Raw genomic sequence first — 27,977 nt, forward strand, 5'->3', positions numbered from 1 at the left:
TTTTAAAATGTATTAGTAAATGCTGATATTAACATGAACTAAGATAAATATATGCTGTAGAAGTGTTGTTCATTGTTAGTTCATGTTAGCTAATGCATTAACTAATGTTAACAAATACAACCTTAATGTAAACTATTACCTTTTCTACAATAATTATCAGTAGAAAATAAAATAAAAATGTAAAAATAAGGCTAAATATTAAGTAAAACAAATGAGACAACAAAGTCTTTCTACAGCCATCGTTTGTTTAGCAGCAGATGAATAGCCTCATAGTCTGCGTAGGAATGACAACTTGAGGGATTCTGGGATTTCGAGGTGGGCGGTGCTGACTGGTGGTGGTGGCTGATAAGGGAAGGTGACGGGGAACACCCGCCTGACATCCATCAGAAGCTGTGGAGGTTGCCCATCAGACCGTCCCTTCAGCAGCCCCTGGGAAACCAACATATAAACAGCATTATCACTCTGCAACTGCTGGTACAATTCCTGTGTATGTGATTGGCTGGTGACTCGAAGAGTTTGCGTTCCCTTACCTGTACTATACGGATAAAATTTAGCGTCACCCTTTCTTCAAGATCACTCTGAGGAGTGTACAGGCTCAAAATCTTCACAATCTAAAGTGAATATCACAAGCTCAGAATATTCAAGACATTAACTTCATATTTCAACATGTGAGTGTAATATAGCCGCTACTCCACCTGCTGGTTGGACAGTGCACTGCAGGTTTGGACCATGGCTTGTCCATCTGCCTCAGTCTTTTTGGTCATTTGAAGAAGTTGAGCTGCTTGAATCAAGGGTTTGAGAGCAGTCACAGTGCCACCTGTCTGCAGTGAACGACAGCGCAGCCACTCCTCCAGCAAACTCACATTATACCTGTGAGATAGATAGACATACAGAAAGACAGACAGATTAGATGACAGGTGGACAGAGAGAGAGAGAAACACACAGACAGACAGACAGACAGGCAGGCAGACAGACAGGCAGATAGATAGATTAGATGATTGATAGATAGATAGATAGACAGAGACAGGTTAGATGATGGATGGATGGATGGACAGCAGACAGCTTAGATAGATAGATAGATAGATAGATAGATAGATAGATAGATAGATAGATAGATAGATAGATAGATAGATAGATAGATAGATAGATAGATAGATAGATAGATAGATAGATAGATAGATAGAAACAGATTAGATGATAGATGGATAGACGGCAGACAGGTTAGATGAAGAATGGCCTAACTAGATAGGTGGATGGATGGAGGGACAGCAGACAGGACAGACAGACAGACAGAAAGATAGATAGGCAGATAGATAGATGGTCGGACGGACGGACAGACAGACAGATAGATTAGGTGATAGATGGATAGACAGCAGGCAGGTTAGATGATAGATGGATAGATGGACGGACGGACAGATAGATAGACAGATAGACAGACAGACAGATTAGATAATGTATGGATGGACAGCAGACAGGTTAGATGATGGATGGCCGGACTAGAAAGATGGATGGATGGAGGTATGGAGGGAGGGACAGTAGACAGGTTAGGTGATAGATGGATGGACAGCAGACAGCTTAGATGATAGATAGATAGATAGATAGATAGATAGATAGATAGATAGATAGATAGATAGATAGATAGATAGACAGACAGACAGACAGACAGACAGACAGACAGATAGAAAGACAGACATACAGATTAGATAATGGATGGCTGGACAACAGAAAGGTTAGATGATGGATGGCCGGATTAGAAAGATGGAGGGACAGCAGACAGGATAGATGATGGATGGCCGGACTAGAAAGATGGATGGATAGATGGACAGAAAGACAGACGGATAGATAGACAGACAGACGAGACGGATAGATTCGATGAAAGATAGACAGACAGACAGACAGATTAGATGATAGATAGATAGATAGATAGATAGATAGATAGATAGATAGATAGATAGATAGATAGATAGATAGATAGATAGATAGATGGACGGACGGACGGACGGACGGACGGACGGACGGACAGACAGACTAGACATACAGATAGATAGATTAGATGATAGATGGCTAGACAGCAGACAGTTTAGATGATGGATGGATGGATGGACAGCAGACAGCTTAGATAGATAGATAGATAGATAGATAGATAGATAGATAGATAGATAGATAGATAGATAGATAGATAGATAGATAGATAGATAGATAGATAGATAGATAGATAGATAGATAGACAGACAGAGACAGATTAGATGATAGATGGATAGACGGCAGACAGGTTAGATGAAGAATGGCCAAACTAGATAGGTGGATGGATGGAGGGACAGCAGACAGGATAGACAGACAGACGGACGGACGGACGGACAGACAGACAGACAGACAGATAGATAGATAGATAGATAGATAGATAGGCAGATAGATAGATGGACGGACGGACAGACAGACAGACAGATAGATTAGGTGATAGATGGATAGACAACAGACAGGTTAGATGATAGATGGATAGATGGACGGACAGACAGACAGACAGACCAGAGACGATAGATAGATAGATAGATAGATAGATAGATAGATAGATAGATAGATAGATAGATAGATAGATAGATAGATAGATAGAAAGATAGAAAGATAGAAAGATAGATAGATAGATAGATAGATAGATAGATAGACAGACAGACAGATTAGATAATGGATGGATGGACAGCAGACAGGTTAGATGATGGATGGCCGGACTAGAAAGATGGAGGGATGGAGGGACAGCAGACAGGTTAGATGATAGATAGATAGATAGATAGATAGATAGATAGATAGATAGATAGATAGATAGATAGATAGATAGATAGATAGATAGATAGATAGACAGACAGACAGACAGATAGACAGACAGACAGACAGACAGACAGACAGATGGATAGATAGACACAGACAGACAGATAGATCAGACCTGATCTGAAGGCCACGGTTCCAGCAGCACATGTCCTTACGCAGTAGCAGGGCATTCAGGGTTGTGGCGGCCAGCGTGTATATGAGCTGGTGAAAGGTTTGTTCCAGCAGAGCCGAGGGCAGATCCTGACGAGACAGCGCCGTGTGCGACGATCCCAGTTCCCTCAGAACAGCTGACATAGTGGCCCCTTCGGTGGTGCCACGGGGATCTGAGGATGCACGTTTTCGACCGCTGCTCAGCTTTACTGATGATCCAGACAGGCCAGGAATCGTTTCACTTTCAAGCATGGCAGGTACTGGAGAAGCATAGTTGAGTGTTATATACTAGAAATATAAAGTTGCAACAATCTTTATACCCATTACCGTCATTATTTATAATATAAAGGAATCAATTACTTAAATATGCTTGTCAAGAAAAAAACTTTCAGTTATGATAATCAGTCCTGCTGTCTAGAGTTTTTTTTTTCTACTACACGTGAGTTTTTCTGTAGCTTAATAGGTTGAGCAATACAAAAGTCGTAATAAAATGCATAGATTGAATGCACTGTTAGTCACATTGGATTAAAGCGTGTGTCAAATGCATAAATGTCAATGTAAAAATGTACTGCCTATGTGTCACCTGAAGAAAATGGTGTTGCGACTATAAGGAAGGACATAAGGACATGTAGTTTATACTGTAGGAGTATGTGTAAGGGTACCGATGATGGGTTGCAGACGACTCTCTGTTATAGACAACAGCTGCTGATATGCCTGAATACAGAGATCACTAAAAGCTCGGACGGACTCCTGCACATCAGTCACAAGGGGTACATGCTCTTCTGAACCTCTCATCTCCTGGGGGAGGAAAGATTTATATATGAATCATGAATAGGTGCAGGCTCATGAAAAGTGTACATATTATCGACTGAAAGGGGGCATCCATGAGCACAAATGGGAAACCTTACGGTCTTGTGGACTTAACAGACACGCGCAACCTGGAGGCCACTGTAAGTCCACATGAAGTGTGCCATTTGGGACAGGGCATATGTTTACAGAGCAGTCTTGCGGAGCTAATCAGACATCGCTCAATGCATGGTGTTTACATTTTTTTCAGAAGCCTTTGAATAGCTTATTTGTTGTTAAATATGTACAGGAAATGTAATTTATTACATAAAAAATACCTACTCTTAACTTAGATATGTCTCAAGTCTTTGTAAGTCTGATCATTATGGAAAATAAACAAAGAAAAGCATTTGTAGATCAGTCACCTTATGAGGAGAGTGTTGGTTGAGCAGATCTTTGAACAGGGATGCGTTCTTCAGCCACATAGCTGTCATGTTTAAATCATTGCCATGTTTCTACAAGAAGCACACATTATTGTTTTATATGTTTTAAGAATAAACACAACTGGATATACACATTACATTTCCCCATTATGACAGTGACTACTTCAAACATGTCATGGATTTAATTATGCATTATTAAGTTGCATTTGACAGTAGTTTGGTTAGTAAAGCACTGCGTTCGCAACACAAATGCCATGGGATTGATCCCAGGGTACACACATATTGACAAAATGTATCCTGAATTAAGTCGCTTTAGATAAAGGGCCCTATTTTAACGATCTGAAACGCAAGTGCGAAGCGCAATGCGCAAGTGACTTTGTGGGCGGATCTTGGGCGCTGTTGCTATTTTCCCGGCGGGAGAAATAACTCTTCACCAGGCGCAAATCAATAAGAGGTTGGTCTGAAATAGGTTCATTATTCATAGGTGTGGTTTGGGCGTAACGTCAAATAAACCAATCAGAACGCTATCCAACATTCCCTTTAAACGCAAGGGCGCAAGTTCCATGACGGGTTGCTTTTATTCTGACGGATTTACCAGGCGCACGTCAGGAACGGTTCACAGCCGAGGAGACCGACGTTCTTGTAAGAGCAGTCAAAGACAGAGAAGTTGTTTTGTATGGGGATGGGAGAAACCTGCCCAAATCAGCGTAGGTTAAACAGGCGTGGGAGGAAATAGCCACAATTTTCTCATCAGCTGGCATCCCCAGGACGTTGCGCCAAGCGATACAATGATGTCAGGAGACGGGGGAATTTATGCTTGCAAGCATAAATCGGGCACTCCGTGTAACGGGAGGTGGATCTGCCTCTACACAGCACCTGACGCCAGCAGAGGACATCGCTGCGTCCACCCTCACCGCTGAAAGGGTTTGGGGGCTTTGAAATCGGACCCAAGAAACGCAAGCAGTCCAACCCCAAAGTGCACTTACAAATCCAGTTCATATACATTAAGGTTTCTTATGAAAATATTTTATAACGCAACCACACAATAAATAAAAACTATCACCACAATGCTCACCACTATGATTCCCCTTATCTCATGTGTTAATATTTTTTATTGTAACAATTTATGATTTGCAAAAATAACTGTTGCATCTGTGTAGATTAGATAAGCAAAGTGTGCGCGTTGTGCACGCTATACATTATGGTCAAGCATGCGCCCTTAAAATAGCATAATGAACCACGCACAACGCGCCACTGACTTTAGACTAGTTTTTTTTGGTCAGTGGCGCAATTGTTTTTTGAAACTGCAAAATAGCATCAGGGATGGTTTGCGCCACAACACGCCTCCTTTTTTGCGCTGAACCGCCCAGGGAGCACAAGTTCATTTCCTAGTTTGCCAACGTGCGTCTGTGGAGGGAAAAACCCGCTGTGCGCCGGTGCAAAATACGAATGATACATGCGTCACTGACAAAGTCAATTGCGCTGGGTGCAAGATAGGGCCCAAAGTGTTTAAAGGGGACATTTCACAAGACTATTTTAAGATGTCAAATAAATCTTTGGTGTCCCCAGAGTACGTATGTGAAGTTTTAGCTCAAAATGTCATATAGTTAATTTATTATAGCATGTTAAAATTGCCACTTTGTAGGTGTGAGCAAAAATGTGCCGTTTTGAGTGTGCCCTTTAAAATGCAAACGAGCTGATCTCTGCACTAAATGGCAGTGCCGTGTTTGGATAGTGCATATTAAGGGGCGGTATTATCCCCTTCTCACATCACAAGGGGAGCCAGATTTTTAACGATTTTAAGTTGATTAAACTTAAAAATGTAAGTGCGATTATATCTACATATTTTTTTGTCTTACTTTAACTTAAAAAATTAGCTCTGCAGCATATATATATATATATATATTTTTTTTTTTTTTATATATATATATACTTTGTAAGGGGGTAAGAAATATGTCCCCATCCATCCGTTGGCCCAATGGCGGAAACCAAACGGCATGGCCGAAGGATTCTAGCGCGTTCAGCCTTTTCCGGCGCTTGCAGATGACGTTTTGGCGTTACGTAATTTAGGTAAATTTATCTCTTATCTGACTCCAAAGATAAAGATTTAGTTTACATTATATTTAACACTTACAGAATTAATATGGATGTTTGTTTATTTATTCTGATTAAGCTCTGGTATTACACTTGTTCATTCATACACATATATATATATATATATATATATATATATTATTTACATGATAGCAGAAAATAACAAAAAAATAATGCTTTTAAGATCGTAGTTCACCTTCAATGCAGTTTTTATGGCACTAACAGCAGCACTGCAAAGCCCCTTTACTCGCATCTGATCACCGCTGCAGTCCGCCTGACGTATGCAAAGGAACAGAACCCGTGCCGCGATACCCGAGGGTAAAGAAAGGGCGACATCAACACGCAAATCTGCCACAAACAAACCATCATCATCTCTGATCTATCGTGTGTGATAAAATTGTTTTTAGGATTGTATTTCTGTACTGTATTATTGTGTGTGTGTGTGTGTGTGTGTGTGTGTGTGTGTGTGTGTACCATTCACCTGTAATGAGATTTTTAATAAGTTTGTTTTCGTCTTTTTTCCTGCACTCCAGCAATCCGGCGAGTGTGTGGTTTTTCTGAGGGGGTGGAGATGTTGGATCTTGAGATTCCTGAGACACACCCAGCCCTAAACAGAACAAAATTAAACTTTCACAATGTACATGTTAGTTAAGGGTAATTTAATTATATAGTTGATAAAATGGATGTCTTTTATAACATTTGGCAACCAGAAAGTGACACAATACTGTCTGTCTTCATGTCAAATATTTTATCAATTCAACAAACTTTTAATTACGAAATGTCTTGGTTGATAAGTGTGAATGTGTCAGATTTTGTTCAGACAAATACTACTTGATTTGATATATTCTGATTTAATTGAATTACAGGCACATTTTTAGGTGTTGCTGAGGTTTCCAAACACTTTGGTGTCGACCGTACGCATGTTTCTCGGCAGACGTAAACTGACCCGCATATGATAAAATTCTCCTGAGTGTCACGGTGTGTTTGAGTTCCTTAAGTTCTCGGCGCATTCGAGAACACTCCTGATCTCTCACCGCCACTTGCTCAGCAAGATCCTTCATAAACATACAAAAATGTATGTTCACCAAACAAAACAACTGACTGAATAAAATACAGTGATAATTTGTGGCCAGGTAGATTGAGCACCTTCATCTCAGTATCTCCACCAGTGTCTCCTCTGATTTGAGCCTGTTGAAGTTTCATCCTCAGAGCAGATATCTCCTCTTCCCATTGTGCTCTTTGAGACAACAATTGCATTTCTAGAAGCCTAAAACCACCAAAGCATGCGATACAATTACCACAATTTACTAATGAGGTACAAATACATCACCATTCAATGATTGAAGTGAAACTGACTTGTTTGCCACACGGACAGCGTCATAGGCGTGTCTGAGATCTTCTCCCTTCATCTTCTCTGATGCATCTTTGGCCACGCCCACATTCTCCATTAGGACATCCTGCAGGAAATTCAGTTTGGTTATAACATTATAGACACCACCACCAGCTTTGTTTTTAGCAAAGTTTTAATGTCCATCCATATTTATTTTTCACTCTTTAAAGATACAAACAGAAAATACAGAAAATATGTACACAAAATGAAAAACAAAACAGTTTTCAGAACTAAATGTCTTCTTCAGGCATCAGTCAGTATTTAGTGTGACCTCCCTTGGCACGAAACACATCTTGAGCTTTTTTGAGGAGATTGAAGTCCTGAAGTCATCGATTAAAATTAGAAGTTAGGAATTAATTTCATTTAGGTTTAAGAGATCCTGCAGCTGCCTGCTATTGCTCAAGTTGAAGGGGAGTTTACCCTAAATACTTGACACTTCAAATTATACTTTTATTCTGTTTTTAATACTACATAAAAGTTTCCTGTATTTTCTGGTTGTATTCTAATAAAGAGACTGAGAAATAATTATATATGATCACTATACAATTGCAAAAACAATAAATCTAATAGTGGCATGGTGCCCTAAGACTTTTGCACAGTACTTTATATAGTATATTAATAGTGATTTGAATGAGTTTAATATAACTAAATATCATGTATTTATACGACAATTCAGTAAATATCAATATCAAACCAGAGGTTGCTCGAAGCCCCAAGGTCTCCTGTCAGTGGGTGATGTCACACTGATCCTCCTGACCTCCTCGGGCGACGGGAAGACGGGCGAGTTTGAGAAGGGTGTGGAGACGGGCGACGGAGGCTCCAAAGACACCGTCGAATCTGTTCGTCTGTGTCCATGTGAACGCTGCAGGACCAGACACAAGTTTTACTAAAGTACTTAAGTTTTAGCAAAAAATATTCACTACATTCACAATACTAAAAATGTCAATAATCTCATTCAAGTCTGTGTAAACTGTAGAAATGTTAGTAATGTATTGCTGAAACATGCTACAAAGACTGTGAACTATGTAGTACTGAATTGTAGCGTTACGCCGTTAAACAGTTTTTCCACATTTCTGTATTCAGGATTATTTAGGCGGTGACTCGATGACTCACTGGAGCCACAAAGCATGCCACAATTGCGAGCATCCATTCAGGTTGTAGCGGTATTTAAAAAGTTGAGAGAGACCAGAAGCCTTGCCATGCGTGGAAGTGGCTTCAGCGCCGACTACGGGCACGCCCCCAGTATTTAAAAGCAGAAAATCCTGCCTGTTTTTCCAAGATATTGATAACTTTTTTATTTACTTGCAGGTTTTTTCATTGTTCAATTTGGCTGGGTGGTTAATAACAAATTTTTGTGGTGTGACACATTTGATAACAGACTTTACATAAACTTTAAACTTGATATTGCCATTTATATTTTAATTTATATTTAAAGAGTTTGGTTCCAAAACGCAATAAATCCATTTTGACTAATTTGGGTAAAACATGTTTTCTATACGCAAGGAAGTGACAAGATGAAAACCACTATTTTCTGTTACAAAGTTTTACATAGCCTCTTTAGGTTATAAAAACATAAAAAAATTCAAATCCATAATTTGATTTTCAAAGATTTATTATAAAAACTAATTATTTTTTCCACAAAAAAAAGCATTTTTTCAAAATGCTATAAATCTATTGAATCAATGTATAAATGTGCATTCATCTTTGTCATGTTATATTCATTTAGTTGAGTAGTGGTATACACTGATTAAAAAAATAAACATTAATGGCATTAATCAAAACACTCACTTTGTCATATTAAGAACATTGTCATTGCTGCTGTCATCCTTGGGATATCGTCGCTAAACTTTTTTGACAGCGATCAGCTGTAAAATGTTTTGGTCCTGCTCGATTTTCATTGGCTTTAAGTAAAATAATGGAAAGTTTTTCATAAGATCCACTGGGGTCAATGTGTTAGCATGACAGAAGCTTGATGCTGTCGGGAGAACAAGCAACAGCCTGCATTTTTTCTTCACTCGAGTGCCTCTCGCATAAATTATTCGATTTTGATGGCTTACGTTTCTTCCCAGTCACAGAAAACCACCACAGGTTTATCAATGCCAACTAAATTTTGTTTTTGTTTGTTTGTTAATCACAAAGTACAAAGTAGATGAGGAAAACTATTGTGTGATTCTGTGTGTATTCAACGCGCCACCATTGTTGTTTACAATGTGTGAAATGGTGCGCTGTGATTGGTTGAAGGGATTTATTGCATTCTGCAGAGAAGGAGGAGTGACGTTTACCATGTTTTGGGAAAAAAGGGAAAAAAATTACAAAATAACACGGCGGATACTGGATTTTGCGTAAAATTTAGAATTTACTTTTTAATACTAACCTGATACAATACTGATTTTGGAACCAAATTCTTCATTTTATCTCTAATGGGGTGAAAGGTGGTATTAATTCTCATTCCTCTCTATCCCACCATCTATTAGATGTACCTCATTGGTGGTGAACATGCTCATATCTCTCAGGTTGTCGTATCTTTGCTCTAGTCTTGTAAATTCTCTTAGTAAGCTCTGGTATCTTCTCCTCTCCTCCTCCAGCTCTGCCAGCACGGATGCATCGTTCTGATCCACAGACTGCTGATGGCTATCTGAAACACAAACAAAAACCGACACTTTCATATGCATGGGTATACAATTGTGATCCTGTAGAAGTCATTTTTGTATTTACTGTTTATATAAAATCCTCCTACATAATGTAAAAAATACAACCTGGATATCTTTAATATTGACTAAGTAAGGTCATGTCATAGATAAAGACAAAACTTAACCTTTATCCTGCTGCACTTTTTGCTGTTCCTGTAAACAAACACCAAGCTCATTCCTCTCCTTCTCCAAGGAATCCCTCTCAGCTCGGAGAGACTGGATTTCCTACAGCAAACAAGTAAACAAAACCAAAATGGAAAAATACTGTACACTAACAGAAAAATACTGTAAAATTACTTCTAGGGAGACTTGTGGTAATGTTAAAGGATTAGTCCATTTTCTTAAAAGAAAAATCCAGATAATTTACTTACCACCATGTCATCCAAAATGTTGATGTCTTTCTTTGTTCAGTCGAGAAGAAATTATGTTTTTTGAGGAAAACATTGCAGGATTTTTCTCATTTTAATGGACTTAAATAGAGCCCAACATTTAATACTTAACTCAACACTTAACAGTTTTTTTCAACTGAGTTTCAAAGGACTATAAACGATCCCAAACGAGGCATAAGGGTCTCATCTAGCAAAACGATTGTCATTTTTGACAATAAAAATAACAAATATACACTTTTAAACCACAACTTCTCGTCATGTAGATCTGGTCGTGATGCGCCAGCTGACCCCACGCAATACGTCATGACGTCAAGAGGTCACAGAGGACGAACGCGAAACTCTGTCCCAGTGTTTACAAGCGTCTTGAAAGAGGACCATTCCTACGTTGTTGTATGTCAACTGATACTAATTAATGTCTTTGTGTCAGTTTATTGTTTAAAATGGTCCGCAAATGTGAGTTTTATATTTGTAACACGTGACCTCCCTACGTCACTACGCATTTACGTTAGGTCGCACTGGACCGGACCTAGACGAAAAGTTGTGGTTTAAAAGTGTATATTTGCTATTTTTATAGTCAAAAATGACAATCGTATTGCTAGATAAGACCCTTATGCCTCGTTTGGGATCGTTTATATTCCTTTGAAACTCCGTTGAAAAAAACTGTTAAGTGATGATTTAAGTATTAAATGTTGGGCTCTATTAAAGTCCATTAAAATGAGAAAAATCCTGCAATGTTTTCCTCAAAAAACATAATTTCTTCTGGACTGAACAAAGAAAGACATCAACATTTTGGATGACATGGTGTTGAGTAAATTATCTGGATTTTTCTTTTAAGAAAATTGAATATTCCTTTAACTATTGATGTGACACTTCTGTATGTTTACCTGTGTAAGATGAAGGATCTGTTGAGCAGTCCTCTCCTCGGCTTTCCTCCGCTCCTCCTGTTGTTTCTCTGTGAGCGAGGGAGTGCTGTTGATGTTTTCCTGCAGTTGTATCTTGAGTTTCTGGAGACTTGAGCGCAGCTGTTCCACCTCAGATCTGTGAGCTTCTCGCTCAACCAGCAGGGTCTCCCTTAGAGATGCACTTTCTCTCGCCTGACAGAAGACAAAACACGCGTTAGAATTCACATTACACTATACGTACATAAAGGTGAAGTATTCAACATTTGCGATGTTAAAATATAATTTTTGAATGGATGCTCGAGATTGTGTTAGGGGCGCGGCCAATGCTCGTTTTAGCCCCGCCCCAAATAATCCTGAACACACAAATGTGGAACACCTGTTTAACAGTGGGGCTGGTGACTTCTTTTTTTGAAGCACATTATGCGAAGTTCGCAACATGTATGTTGCTTGTCATGTGTGTGGTTCGTCATTTGAAAATATGTGTTCTGCGCTTTGAGAGATCGTGTGTGCATCACGTGTCATGCCAAAATAAGTTCCTGCTGCCTTGAACTTGAAAAGAGACGCTCGCGTGTGCAAGATTCTCGCACAATCTCATGCGTAATCAGAGTTTACTGTTAAGGGAGTGTCTTGCATGTATTTAGGGAACGTGAGCGTCTCTTTTTCATAAACGGTTTTGATGCGTCTCCAGCAGGCACTTATTTTGACAAAACACGTGATGCACACAGGATCTCTCCACACACAGGACACATATTTTGGAAAAGGGAACCACACACTTGACAATCCGAACACTTATTTTGAATTAGCGCATTCTCGGAAGAGCAGTCACAAGCCGCCACTGCTGTTTAATGATTTAACTTCACAATTCAGAACTACATAGTTCGCCGTCTTTGTAACGTGTTTCAGCAATACATTTTTTAACATTTATGATGTGTTAAGAAACAATTCTCTGAAATGACTTTAAACAAACTTTGAAAGAATACTCCATTTGCTTTAAAAAAAATAGATAATTTACTTACCCCCATGTCATCCAAAATGTTTATGTCTTTCTTTTTTCAGTTGAGAAGAAAATACATTTTTTGAAGAAAACATTTTTTCATTTTAATAGACTCTATAGACATTGCTAATGTGTCATCATCATGACGTATTCCCAGTGGTGAACGCAAAGCATTTTGGAAATCAGCGGCACAAACATACAGGACTTCTTTGAAGAACGCAGTGATCAAAATTAGTTTTAGGCGCTATGGTCTGACAATGTTTTCTTTAGCCCGCTGCATTTTGTAGGATTATATTCTGTTTTTCACGCTAATTTTTTACTATTTTCATGCCAGAACACTAGCCTGCTATGCCAGCCCATGTAAACTGGCCAAACATACCCATAATTCTTTGCGTTCTGATGACGTTGTCACCCAGTTGTTCACATGTCTTAGAGATCTCTATTGGATCTCAACAGTTTGCAGTGTAAATGCAGTTTAAAATTGCAGTTTCAACGCAGCTTCAAAGGGCCCCAAACGATCCCAACGAGGCATAAGGGTCTTATCTTGGAAAACGATTGTCATTTTTGGCAATAAAAATATGCACTTTTAAACCACAAGTGACCTCACGTAATTGCGATACATATGTGAAACGCACATTTGTTGACCATTTTTAATAATAAACTGACACAAAGACATTAATTAATATCATTCCACATACAACAACGTCAGAACGGTCTTCTTTCTCCACACTTATAAACACTGGAGCGGGAGTCTTGCATACGTCATGCATGACCTTTTGACATGATGATGCATTACACGTTAACGCGTCACATGGCTGGTGCAAGTCGAAAGTTGTGCTTTAAAAGTGCATTTTTTTTTCTTGCCGAAAATGACAATGGTTTTGCTAGATAAGACGTAGGGCCCTATCTTGCAGCCAGCGCAATTGACTTTGTCAGTGACGCATGTATCATTTGTATTTTGCACCGGTGCACAGCGGGTTTTTCCCTCCACAGACTCACGTCGGCAAACTAGGGAATGAACTTGCGCTCCCTGGGTGGTTCAGCGCAAAAAAGGAGGTGTGTTCCGGCGCAAACCATCCCTGATGCCATTTTGCAGTTTCAAAAAACAATTGCGCCACAAACCAGAAAAAAATTGTCTAAAGTCAAGGGCGCGTTGCGCGTGGTTCATTATGCTATTTTAAGGGCGCATGCTTGACCATAATGTATAGCGTGCACAACGCGCACACACTTTGCTTATCTAATCTACACAGATGCAACAGTTATTTTTGCAAAAAATAAATTGTTACAATAAAAAATATTAACACATGAGATAAGGGGAATCATAGTGGTGAGCATTGTGGTGATAGTTTTTATTTATTTTGTGTGGCTGCGTTAAAAAATTATCATGCAAATAACGATTAAAATATTTTCATAAGTTTGTTGTGTGGCTGTATTACGTTAATTTTATGTAAATAATAATTAAAATGTTTTCATAAGAAACCTTAATGTATGTAAACTTGATTTGGAAGTGTACTTTGTTGGACTGCTTGCGTTTCTTGGCTTTCAGTGGTGAGCGATGTCCTCTGCTGGCGTCAGGTCATGTGTAGAGGCAGATCCACCTCCCGTTACACGATGTGCCCGATTTATGCTGGCAAGCTTGGGATTCCCCCGTCTCCTGACATCAATGTAGCGCTTGCGGCGCAACGTCCTGGGGATGCCAGCTGATGAGACAATTGTGGCTATTTCCTCCCACGCCTGTTTAACCGACGCTGATTTGGCCGGGTTTGTCATATCCCCATACAAAACAACTTCTCTGTCTTTGACTGCTCTTACAAGAACGTCGGTCTCCTCGGCTGTGAACCGCTCCTGGCGTGCGCCTGGTAAATCCGTCATAATAATAGCAACCCGCCATGGAACTTGCGCCCTTGCATTTAAAGGGAATGTTGGATAGCGTTCTGATTGGTTTATTTGACGTTACGCCCAAACCACACCTATGAATAATGAACCTACTTCAGACCAACCCCTTATTGATTTAATAATGGGTTGGTCTGAAAAAATAGCAACTGGGAAAATAGCAACAGCACCCAAGATCTGCCCACAAAGTCACTTGCGCTTTGCGCTTCGCACTTGCGTTTCAGATCGTTAAAATAGGGCCCTAAGGGTCTTATCTAGCAAAACCATTGTCATTTTCGTTTGGTATCGTTTTAAACTGCATAGAAACTGTAAACTATTGAGGTCCAATAAAGTCTATTAAATTAAGAAAAATCCTGGAATGTTTTCCTCAAAAAACGTAATTTCTTCTCGACTGAACAAAGAAAGACATCAACATTTTGGATGACATGGGAGTGAGTAAATTAGTATTCCTATAAGATGGCATGTGAAATGTGGTGACATCCTTATGTAATTATTATTGTGAAATTCATGTGGTTTTTCTGACATTTGAGGTTTGACTATGTTATAAATTATCCACCTAAAAATTCCATTATACATTTATTTTTTATTTGAAATGTACAGCTAAAATTCTTAGTATAAAGTAGTATCTAAGATAAAGTATAATTAGAAATGTAAATTTCAAAGCAGACACAATATATTCAAACCCCACCATATATAGATTATTAAACGTTTAATGCTAATTATAATGAGTCCTTTTAATATGAAACAGTTTTCTTTCTGAAAGATGTATTATTTCAGTTTCTCACCTGTTGATCGGCTCTGAGCTGTAGCTGCATGAGTTTGACCTCCATGCCTTTATTTAGCTCTCTGTATTTCTCCACTGATCTCGCCTCAGCTCGCAGTCGCCGCAGCTCTTTACGTGCCGCCTGTCTGCGCACGCAGCACTGCAGGAGCACCACGGCATCTCTGATGCGCTTAAACCTGCACCGGGCCAGCCAGCCTCGCACCCGGGCCTGCAAGAAAACCACTGCCCGCTCTACCAGCATCTGTGAATGGAGAGAAAATAATTAATTATAAAATAAAAATATTATTGGTTGCATTGTTGCCTCTGTCTTTTAAATTATTACCCATCGAAATCAAACTAGGCCTGTGTGTTCTTTACCTTTCTGTAAATGCGTCGAGCTTGGGTGCCTCTGAAAAAGGCCTGGATTTTGATGGTGTTCTCCCTGATGGTCAGATAAAGCTGTCGAACAGCCAGCATGCGGTATGTCTTCTGGATGATCAAAGCAGCGAGGGTGTAACGAAGACTCCACGCCAACCTAATGGTCGAGTGAGATTAAAGTACACACGAAGGCGATGTCACATAATGTCTGAACATGTAACATACATAACCCCGTTTTCACAAATGTGTCTTTTTGTCATTTTCATAAACTTAAAAGTGCCAAAAATGCTGTTGTCATGTAAATAAAAGCCTTAAACGAACAAAACATTTTCGTGGTAAATGCGTAGCTGTCTAACCCACCTGCGGGCCAGGGTTCCTCTGGTATAGCGCTGCAGGATGATGGTGGCCCGCCGGAGCTTCTGATACTGCCGTTGCTGCAGCCAACCTCTCACCCAGCTCTGGATCAAAACACCAGCCGCCTGCAACTTGTCCCCTCTCAGCTTTTCCAACACCGCAACCTGCCCGGCCCGAAAGAAGACCTTGGTTTTGCCAAAGCAGTACTGCTCTGGGTCAGGGATGAGGTCTGCAAGAGACCTCTGGCAGGAGCGCCCCATGTCATCCAGGGAAAGCGACCCCCGCAGTAGCACACGGTAACGGGTGAAGAACTCCTCATACGTCCATCTAGAGTAAGTAACGGTGTGAGTTCTTCTAAACAAAATATAAATGTGCTCTGGAACATTATAGATGGATCATACAGAAGACATGCCTGGAGGGGTATCCTGCAGCACTGATGCGGATAGTCTCCAAAACACCACATGCTCGCAATTGCTGCACCGCTCGCTTGGGATCAAATCTGAGATGAAAGAAGGGTTGAGGTTATGCACATTCAGACAGACACAAACACAGTGATTATCTCTGATGGGTCTCTTACAGGAAGGGCTGTTTGAGGTCGTTGGGTTTGATGCAGCGGACGTAATGTGGGGTGGTGCTGTTCAGGGTTTCCATCAAAAGTTGCAAAGATTGCCGGAACTGGACACAGAAAAACAAATACATACAAAATGACATACAAAAAGAGTCTTAAATAGTAAAGTTATTACAAGAAGGTACAAAAGTTGTCACTGGGGCGTTACCTTTCCAAAAAGTACACTTTTGTACGTAAAAGGTGCAAATTGGTACCTCAAAGGTACATATCTGTACCAAACCTATTAGGACCGTTTTAAAAGGTACCATCCCAGTGACAATTTTTGGACCAATTTTTTTTAGAGGGACCCTTTAAAGATTTGCTACTATACATTGGTAGTCAGAGGCAAGTTTTATTAGGGGGAGGGGCATTCACATTCTAGAAAGCATCTGATTGGACAAGCTAAGTTGATGCAGTATGAGTCCTCAATATTTTTGGTCTGTTTTTATTTGATTAAAAGTACATTTTTGTCAATGTTTAGGAGAACACTAGAACACAATGGACAACTAAGAGTGATGGACAAAAAGCCACAAAACTTACATTTTTGTGTCATGGTGATTTTTAAAAACACGAAAAGGGAGTCGGGCCAACTACCAAAACACATTTGTAGCCAATCAGCAGTAGGGGCGTACGTGTGGGGTGGGTCTTTTAAAAGAAGGTCCAGATTCTATTGGGGAAGGGGCGTGTTTGTTTAGGTGATTCCAAATGTCAACATTTTCATGCACCCCACCTTTACGAGAAAACGCTTCCCTGCCAATGACGAGTTTTTGAGGCAAACCGTATTTCTGCTCTCACCCAACTTATAAAACATGGACGCATCCTCTAAGGCCAAAACAGTAAAACTATGTGTATGTTTTGATCATCGCTCTAAATCTGATCTCTAACAAAAGTCATTTACAAAAATGCAATTATCTCAGCTTTTGTGAAAATCATAAAAAATGCTAAAGCTGACTCGCAACTTTTTTTTAAAACACTGGGGAGGAAAAAGTTAAAGTAGGGTTTCCTGGACAGGGATTAGACTAGTCCTAGACTAAAATAAATGTAAGAGCTGTCCACACTGAAAACATCTTGCACTGACATATCTTTAAATACATCAGTGCCCTTTGTTTTGCCTGAAAATGCACAGAAGTAATGTTTTTAGTAAGACATGTTGGTAAAACTAGTTATATTTCATAATTAAACTAAGGCCTTGTCCTGGCTTAAGCTAATCCCTGTCTGGGAAACCACTCCAAAGAGTTTAAATTTAATTACTTAAAATAATAAGTAGAAATGCATTTTAATGAATCAAAAATATAGTTATTGGCAGAAACCAAGAAAACTGGTTCACCTGAAAGCCAACAGTGAGTTTGTGTTCACGATGAGCTCTCTTCCCGGATCGTAGGTTTCCGTTCGGTAGAGAAGAGTTGGGCGGGACTTCACCTGCTGACTCTTTCTGAAACAGCTCGGCGACCAGCTCTGACTAAAAATGACATGGTTAAGCAAAACCGCTATCACTTTGTTTATGTAAATGAGGAAGTGTCATATCACTCCCCGGTTAAATACGGCATACCACAGGGATCAGTTTTAGGTCCTATCCTATTCTCGTTATATATGCTACCTCTAGGAGACATTATCAGGAAACATAACATAAGTTTTCACTGCTATGCGAATGATACCCAGCTTTACATCTCGTCACATCCTAGCGAAACACACCAGTTCTCCAAGCTAACAGACTGTATTAGTGATATAAGTGACTGGATGGCACATAACTTTCTTATGCTAAACTCCAATAAGACAGAGATACTAATTATTGAACGAAATTATTGAATCCATACACAATGTATCAGATTACAAGTTGCCCATAGATGGCTGCACTGTGGTGCCATCTTCCACGGCGTGATGTTCGATAGCAATCCTTCTTTCGATAGTCATATCTCCAACGTCTGCCGCACAGCATTATTCCATCTTAAAAATATCTCAAAAATACGCCATATGCTGTCTGCATCAGATGCAGATATTGTACCTCGTTACTCGGGGGATGTCAAGCAAATCAGGTAAACAAGCTACAGCTGGTTTAAGACGGCGCTGCAAGAGTGCTTACTCGATCTAAAAAGTATGACCACATAAGTCCAATTTTGGCATCTTTACACTGGCTACCAGTTAAATATCGCATACAATTTAAAATATTACTAATCACCTACAAAGCCTTAAATGGCCTAGCGCCCTCATATATTAAAGAATTACTATCAGAATACAATCCATCACGTACACTGCGATCAAAAAATTCTGGTCTCTTAACTGTCCCTAGAATATCAAAAGTGTCTAAAGTTGGTAGATCCTTTTCCTACTTAGCCCCTAAGTTCTGGAAAGATTTAACAAATAATGTTCGCGTGTCAGACACAGTCGATTAATTTAAAACATTCTTCTTTAACAAAGCATTTACATAAAATGTCCAGTAAATGTACCCACAATAGTTAGTTTGTCCAGAACAAAGCATTCACATAACTCATCTGGGTAATATACTTATGCAGCAATAGTTAGCCTGTCTGGAACCGAGCTGATTTAAACCACAATACTGTATGACACTTGCATTACATGTGAACGGCCCCTACGCTAATAGAATTCTGTATCTCTCATCCTCGACCCCGAGGACAATGAGACAAACAGACCCAGTTCCTGCGGCTGTGAAGGTCATAACACCACTGATCTACTGACCATCCTTCAACGTGATGCCCAGCCAATGCCTGACCAACGACCACCGGTGGAACCAGTTTAATCTGCTTACCCGTTTACATACCCGATAGTATTTATATATATAAATATGTATCTCTCTCAGAGGTTTTTCTCCTCCTAGGAGTTTTCCCCCTGGACAAGCCAGGAGCGTTTTTCTCCTAGGGGTTTTTTATCCCCTGGAGAGTCCGCCACCATTGGCTTAGCTTAATACTTTACTATATACGTTACATTATTACTACGCTCGCTTTTCTATGTTTTTCCGTCATCTATTAATGTAAAGCTGCTTTGTAACAATTAACAATTGTGAAAAGCGCTATATAAATAAAATTTAATTTAATTAAAACAGTGTTTATAAGCAATTCAACTCATACAATAATTGAACTCTTCAAACAATACCTGACTAGCCCTCAGAATGTTAATGGGCTCCTCAAATACAGTGTCTCGATTCTTATCCAAAAATCCATCGCACTCATACTGGACCTATTGAAAAAATAGTATCTTTAAAAGAAAAATTATATTTTTTAACGTGTAATATATGCCCGGACAGCAGACGACTCCAGCCTCGAGTCGTCTACTCGTCCAACATGCTAAGTAGATTTTTCTAACCATATCAGCGAAGTGCAGGATGATGAAGGCGAAGTTAGACATGCGTGGTTTTTGAAAGTGAGCGCTCCGGTTCAGGTGCTGATCATAAAGTTTCCGAGCCCAGTTCTCATCTGAGCCTTTAGGCATCTAAAACAGAATAACAATTTAATTTACATATAATTTTGTGCAAGGTGACTTACAGTGCATCCAAGGGCAGGCATACATTTCTTTTAACATAATAAGACAAACACCTGTTGAAGACACCTCACATTCATTATCCTCCCATATGATGCATTATGGGATATTATGACATTATCCCCATTTCACAGACATGGCCTGAGGCTAGTCCTAGACTAAAACAAATGTATGAGGTGTCTCAACTGAAAATAACTTGCACTGACCTAGTCCTGGCTTAAGCTAAGCCTTGTCTGTGAAACCAGGCCTTAGTGTACTTTCTTATGAATGAGCTTAAGGTTTTCTCACTCTGCACTCCTCATCCAGAAGATCAAGCAGACCCAGTTGTCCCTCAATAAGAGCGATACACGGCTGATTATCACTAAATTCGATCCGATTCCAGGGAAGCTCCTCGCGCAGATATTCCTCTTGCTCCAGTTGAAACACATGCTGAGAGAAAAACAGATTTAAGTTGGTAACAACGAGTACAAAACCTAGCACAAGCGAATGATTTGGGTTGGGTTATTGGGGTTGGCTCGACAAGACTTTATAGACAAATTGTATTAAGGAAAAATATTAGTATCAAATTCATTATCTCATGTTTGACAGAGGTGGCGTTTGGTGGCTTTTCCATCTGAGCTTCTCATTTGTTTAACTACTAATAACCATAGGTGTTATTTGTAGTAAAACCATACTTAATTAATTATTAATGGCTTCAGGCACAGATGGGTTATTGACTTTAAGGAAGTTTGCAAACACACCCTGTTGAACTGCTGCTGTAGCTTCTCGTTGGCATAGTTTATACAGAATTGCTCGAAGCTGTTCCTGTCAAAGGTTTCAAACCTACAAACAAAGAAGGGGAGAACATCAATCATCCATTATTAAACTGTTAAAGGAGACAAAGTGTCCCCAGAGTACATATGTGAAGTTTAAGCTCAAAATACCATATATACATATAGACTTCTGACATCACAAGGGGAGCCAAATTTCAATGATCAATTTTTTCACATGCTTGCAGAGAATGGTTTACCAAAACCATCAAAAAATGGTTTTACCATAACTAAGATCTTTTTTTACATTTTCTAGGTTGATAGAAGCACTGGTGGCCCAATTTTAGCACTTAAATATGGAAAAAGTCCGATTTGCATGATATTTCCCATTTAAAGTGTTCAATGTATGCTGTTATCTCACCCATAGATATCAAGAACTCCTATAAAAGACTTTGGCTGTTGCCTGTGAGCTCTTAAAGATGAGTTGAGCCTTTGTACGGTCCAGGCGAACAGCTGCTCGTATACATGCTTAGCTAGAGCATCTCGAGCATCGTTGGCTTGCTGTCCTGTCATGGGCTTCACCAACATCTCCCCACCCACCGTCAATCGCCTGTGGCACAGCCATTGGGCCATCTGAGCACCTTCCACTCCCAAAAGCTTGGCAAAGATGGCCAGTGAACGATCATGGGCCTGTCAGTATGAGTATGATCAATTATTAGGAGTTTTTAGGAGGCCCATGATATTTGTTTTTCATTCATTTGTAAAAATGAAAAATCTGTGAGGGAAAATAATTCAGGAATGTACACTTTACATAAAATATACAATTTAATGCATAACATTCGTACATCAATATAGCTGCGGTCTCCACCTCGACCACTTGCTTGTATGTTGACGTTCCCGAGATGAAGAATAGCTGCCAGTATATGAAATATCTCCATCTGCTGGTCAGTTTGCACGCCTGCAGGGACGACACATACATTTGTTAAAACATACTGTAAATCTGTATCATGCATTGGTGTACATTAACATACCAAGTATAGTAAAGGCATTTCTGGTGCGCACTAGCTCAACAGCATCATCTGTGTCTGGAATATGAGTGTTTTGTCCTTGGTTGGTGTAATGGAAGTTCTCAGGCGAATCTGGAGATGTGATACACGATGACTTAATAAAAACACGTTCACATTTATTCGCGAAGACAGATCAGACTTTAAGACTTTACCAAGTTTTAGTGTCCTGAACTCGGGCAAATCCCTTGAGGCACAGAGCTGATAGAAGATGTGGTAGTTTCTCTCATCAGATGTCTGTGTCAAGAAACAGAACATTGAAAAAATATATATATAAAAAAAACTATGAGACATTTTTTAATTGAAACATGTAAAGTCCGATATTAAATGTGTTCTCAGTTTGACACACCACAAAAAATGTGATATTAAACACCTAGATAATTTTTTAATAATTTAAATACACGCCGACTGTCGACGCTGAAACCACGCCCACTCGCGGGAAAGCTGGTTGTGGCTAGAAGGGATACAGCTACGGCCAAAATCACGTGAAATCTCGCCGGATGAGCGCTGTTTTCATCCGAATCTTACTCCAAACCTAACCCTAAACCGAACATTTAACGGTATATGACTGTATAATATCAAGCCAGAACCGCTGTTTTTAATCCTTATCCTAAACCCAACATCTCGCGGGATTTGACTGCTCTCTAGCCAGAACCGTGAAAGCTGCAACCTGAATGGACGCTCGCGATTGTGGCTCCAGTGCGTCATCGAGCCACCGTTTTAAACCTGTCAAAATAATCTTGTACACAAAAATGTGGAAAACTGTTTAACAGTCAGTAACTCACCAAATCAGTACTACACCGTTTACAGTCTTTGTTGATTCAGCAACCCATATGGCAAAAAATATATTTTCAAATATAATTTTAAATATATTTCAAAATATACACGAAAAAAGAGAAAATATATATTTGCTGAAATATAATTTGAAAAATGTATTTTCCACCAATATATTTTGTGGCTTTTTTGTATATTTAAAATATATTTGAAAAATATGTATATTTAAAGCATTTATTTTAACATCGCACTATGTTTTTGTTTCAAACCTGTAAACATAACAGGTTTGAAAAAGTTCAAATGAAATATATTTTGAGCTGCAAAAATATTTTATTTTATTATGCATCATTTAACAACTTTTATATTTTGGCCAGGAAAAATGTATTTGTTGCCCATGAAATACATTCAGAAATATATGTTAATATATGAAGGAGGTTAAAAATAAATATTTTAAAATTCAAAAATACATTTAATAAAGCTTTACTTTCTACAAAATGTATTTAGCATGTATTAAAAAAATTTTTTTTTGCCGTAACACATTTATAATGTGTTTAGAAACAATTCTCTGCAATGACTTTACACAGACTTTAACTAGGCAGTCACCTGAAAAACAACTCTTGATTTCTCCAGTAGATACGTTCTCATGTTCGCTCCAATGATATCCCCTTTGGGCCCAAATCCTATTTCGATATACTTTCCAAAACGGCTGCTGTTGTCATTTCGGGTTGTTTTTGCATTGCCAATTGCCTGCAAAGGTTAAAATTATCATATATATACAGTACTGTGCAAAAGTCTTAGGCCACCACCAACTTTGTTGTTTGAGCATCCATAATTATTTTTAACTCTCTTTATTAAGTTACAAACATAAGATGTCAGAACTTATGGTCCAGTACCTCCATGATGGGATTGGATGCCAGAACTTTCTCCTCCACGCTGGTCTGCCGGGCTGCACCACCAACAACGGCAAAGTAACGCATGGTAAACTTTGCAGATACAGTTTTTCCTGAACCCGATTCTCCACTGATTATGATGGACTGATTCTTCTCCTCCCTACACAAATACATACTTGATTTGAGTATAAAAATACCATGGTACTTTGAGATATGGGTCAAGACACATGGCATAGGCCTAACACTGTAAGAAAGGGCAGTGCCCTTTATAAAAGTCCTAATATGTACTATATAGGTACAGAATAGATATGTATACATTTATGTACCTCTGAGGTACAATTATGTTCCCTTTTGAAAGGATATCACTCCAGTGACAGCTAAAGACCATTATGACCATTTTTATGACAGTGTAACAAGGACAACACCTACATTTGGACCTTTTTTCAAATGGACATACTGTTGTTTTCACAATGGTGGTGCAATTGTCATTATAAAGGGATGATACAATCTGTTTGGTTTCTCTTATAATGTAATAAGGGCCCAGATTTTGCATTAACATTTTTAAATTTCAACTAAAAGGCAGGCATGTGAAGATCATGGTATTACCATGGTACATCCTATGTCCATAAAACCATGAAACCCCCCACAGTACTTTGTTATAAATGAACCTGATCATAGTTCGATATGACTCCTCAGCCACAGAAAAGATATGAGGCTCCATATCAGCCATGTCCTGTCCACTGTATGCATCAATAACCTCTTCTCCATAGACTGGCAGCTGTTCGTAAGGATTTAGGGCCACCAATACAATTCCTGTTACGTAATGAAAGCACAGGAAGCATCTAATAAAAAATTTGCTGAGTATGTTCCACGAATAAACTTAGCACTTTGTTCATGTTTTATTTATTTTTTTACAGTAGCCAATATACCAGTAACGAATGCTCAGTGAATCTCTTTGCTGTGAACTTTATACCCAGTAAAATATAGAACAGCTGTAAAAATGATCTGGCCACTGTTTTTCTTTTAATTGAACTCACCACAGTAGGTGTAAATGCTACTGTAGTCGAGAAAGCGCACTCGCAAATTGTGAAGTACCGCTGGTTCGTGGAGAAAGGTTAGCGCCGTGAGGTCATTCTCCCCCTCCAAAATATCAGGGTTCCCTAGAGGAGGAAGACCTGCTGGAGGCATCACTGGATACTCCATCTCCTTATGGAGAAGAATACAGATACTGTATGAATTATGTAAAGCCACATGGATGTTAAAACAACATTTCTAATCATTACAATTCAAATCATAAAGTTTGGTTGTCATGGTGGAACATGTCTTTTGTTAATGTGATGAACTACACATGTGGTCACTCTATTAAAACTCCCAGGTGAACTTAAGGAACTTCATGTATTATTTTTATAGCATGTATACAGCAGCATCTTACTCTGCCATCATTGAGTTGAATTAGGATGTATTGGTCTCCAGATCGATAGTCTCGCAATAACTGAGCAGAAATCCACACAGCTTCAAGGTCCGGCACCCACACACACGCCCCCTGAGAAACAACCCAAACTTCTTATACACAATTCACTTCAGTGATGTTTTCTGATGCATATTTAAAAGCCTTCACATCACACCAACAATACTCACAGATATTGACAACACTGTAAAATGATGTGATCACCAAGTCATATCAGCTTATGTTTTTAATGTTACTTTAACCCTTAAAAATAGATTTGTTGCATTCACTGTAATAAAAAATAAAAATGCAGAATGAAGTTAAAACAACTTGGTTTTGCAAGTCTACAATTTTAAGTTTTGACCTGTGAAAAAATAAGTTAAACAACTTGTTTTTATAAATTAAGTAGTATAAAAAATGTTGATTGGACAAAATGCTGCATTTTTTACAGTGAAGAAACTCATCATTAGCCAGAATGTAAAAATAGCAAGTTAAATGACCCGCAAAGCCAGTTTGAATAAACGTAAAAATTTAAGACACCAACAATTTTTACATCCAAGTTATCTAGATCAATATTTTGCTAAATACCATTACCCAAAGCAATTTTATGTGAAAGTGATGAAAGGGTTTCTCACTGAATGGATTAAAAGCATTTTTTTTCTTTTATGTTTTGTCACACACATCATCTAAATGTGTAGATAAAAAAGAAATTCATTCAGTGTTTTGAATGTTACCTAACCAACTCATGTGCCTGTGTGACACTTTATGTTCTTTATCAGCATAAATACACGCGACAGCATTAAACATTAACACAGACAGCACACATTCTCATGCTTTCCTTATTAGCACTAAACACATAGAACTCTTAACAATCCATCTATCTACACAATCTAACAATCTATCTCTACACAAGCCATCCATCCATCTCTAAATAATCTATCTACACTATCTATCTATCTATCTATCTATCTATCTACACTATCTATCTACACTACCTCTCTGAACAATCTATCTATCTAAAAAATCTATATATCTATCTAAAAAATCTATCTATCTATCTATCTATCTATCTATCTATCTATCTATCTATCTATCTATCTATCTATCTATCTATCTATCTATCTATCCATCTACACAATCTATCTATCCATCTATCTATCTATCTATCTATCTATCTATCTATCTATCTATCTATCTATCTATCTATCTATCTATCTATCTATCTATCTATCTATCTATCTATCTATCTATCTGCACAATCTATCTATCTATCTGCACAATCTATCTATCTGCACAATCTATCTATCTATCTGCACAATCTATCTATCTATCTGCAATGCATAATCTATCTATCTATCTATCTATCTATCTATCTATCTATCTATCTATCTATCTATCTATCTATCTATCTATCTATCTATCTATCTATCTATCTATCTACACTATCTATCTATCTACACTATCTATCTACACTACCTCTCTAAACAATCTATCTATCTAAAAAATCTATCTATCTATCTAAAAAATCTATCTATCTATCTATCTTTCTATCTATCTATCTATCTATCTACACTATCTATCTATCTATCTACACTATCTATCTACACTACCTCTCTAAACAATCTATCTATCTAAAAAATCTATCTATCTATCTAAAAAATCTATCTATCTATCTATCTATCTATCTATCTATCTATCTGCACAATCTATCTATCTATCTATCTATCTATCTATCTATCTATCTATCTATCTATCTATCTATCTATCTATCTATCTATCTATCTATCTATCTATCTATCTATCTATCTATCTATCTGCACAATCTATCAATCTATCTGCACAATCTATCTATCTATCTGCACAATCTATCTATCTATCTGCACAATCTATCTATCTATCTATCTATCTATCTATCTATCTATCTATCTATCTATCTATCTATCGATCTGCACAATCTATCTATCTATCTGCACAATCTATCTATCTATCTGCACAATCCATCTATCTATCTACACAATCTATCTATCCATTTTATCTATCTATCTGCACAATCTATCTATCTATCTGCACAATCTATCTATCTATCTATCTATCTATCTATCTATCTATCTATCTATCTATCTATCTATCTATCTATCTATCTATCTATCTATCTGCACAATCAATCTATCTATCTGCACAATCTATCTATCTATCTGCACAATCTATCTATCTGCACAATCTATCTATGTATACAATCCAATTATCTTTCTACACAATCTATCTATCCATCTATCTATCTATCTGCACAATCTATCTATCTGCACAATCTATCTATCTATCTACACAATCTATCTATCTATCTACACAATCTATCTATCTATATATCTGCACAATCAATCTATCTATCTGCACAATCTATTCATCTATCTGCACAATCTATCTATCTGCACAATCTATCTATCTATCTATCTGCACAATCTATCTATCTATCTATCTATCTATCTATCTATCTATCTATCTATCTATCTATCTATCTATCTATCTATCTATCTATCTATCTATCTATCTATCTATCTATCTATCTATCTATCTCTAAACAATCTATCTATCTATACAATCTATGTATCTATCTAATATATATACAATCTATCCACCCATCCAGCTATCTCTCTCTCTAAACAATCTATTTATACAATCTATCTATCTATACAATCTATCCACCCATCCAGCTATCTCTCTCTCTAAACAATCTATTTATCTATCTAAACAATCTATCCATCCATCTCTCTCTTTCTCTCTAAACAATCTTTCTATCCACATATCTATACAAATCTATCTATTCTGTAGCATACAATAAAGCTAAAATACATAAAACATCATGTAATGCACTTACCTTTGTGTAGAGCTCTGTGGTTGCCATCAG

At 38.3% G+C, this 27,977-nt stretch overlaps 1 protein-coding gene across 1 annotated transcript; it reads right to left on the minus strand.

Annotated features, from left to right (window-relative positions):
- Positions 1–224: 224 nt before the first annotated feature.
- LOC135721856 (unconventional myosin-Va) lies at positions 225–27,974 on the minus strand. Its single transcript, XM_065244294.1, has 35 exons — positions 27,948–27,974; positions 25,058–25,168; positions 24,663–24,831; positions 24,294–24,438; positions 23,629–23,785; positions 23,339–23,482; positions 22,117–22,198; positions 21,929–22,036; positions 21,743–21,855; positions 21,319–21,587; positions 20,889–20,970; positions 20,437–20,577; positions 19,975–20,100; positions 19,765–19,848; positions 17,984–18,115; positions 16,627–16,724; positions 16,462–16,548; positions 16,056–16,376; positions 15,696–15,852; positions 15,340–15,579; positions 11,650–11,859; positions 10,502–10,601; positions 10,167–10,321; positions 8,381–8,548; positions 7,653–7,753; positions 7,443–7,563; positions 7,229–7,351; positions 6,778–6,886; positions 6,493–6,644; positions 4,158–4,274; positions 3,636–3,771; positions 2,939–3,233; positions 696–870; positions 531–611; positions 225–429 (listed from the first exon to the last, which is right to left on the minus strand). Exons 1-35 carry the CDS (start codon positions 27,972–27,974, stop codon positions 268–270), a joined length of 4,998 nt encoding a protein of 1,665 aa, XP_065100366.1. The 3' UTR covers positions 225–267.
- Positions 27,975–27,977: the final 3 nt, after the last annotated feature.

This window comes from Paramisgurnus dabryanus, chromosome 24, assembly GCF_030506205.2.
Source record: "Paramisgurnus dabryanus chromosome 24, PD_genome_1.1, whole genome shotgun sequence".
Lineage (NCBI taxonomy): Eukaryota > Metazoa > Chordata > Actinopteri > Cypriniformes > Cobitidae > Paramisgurnus > Paramisgurnus dabryanus.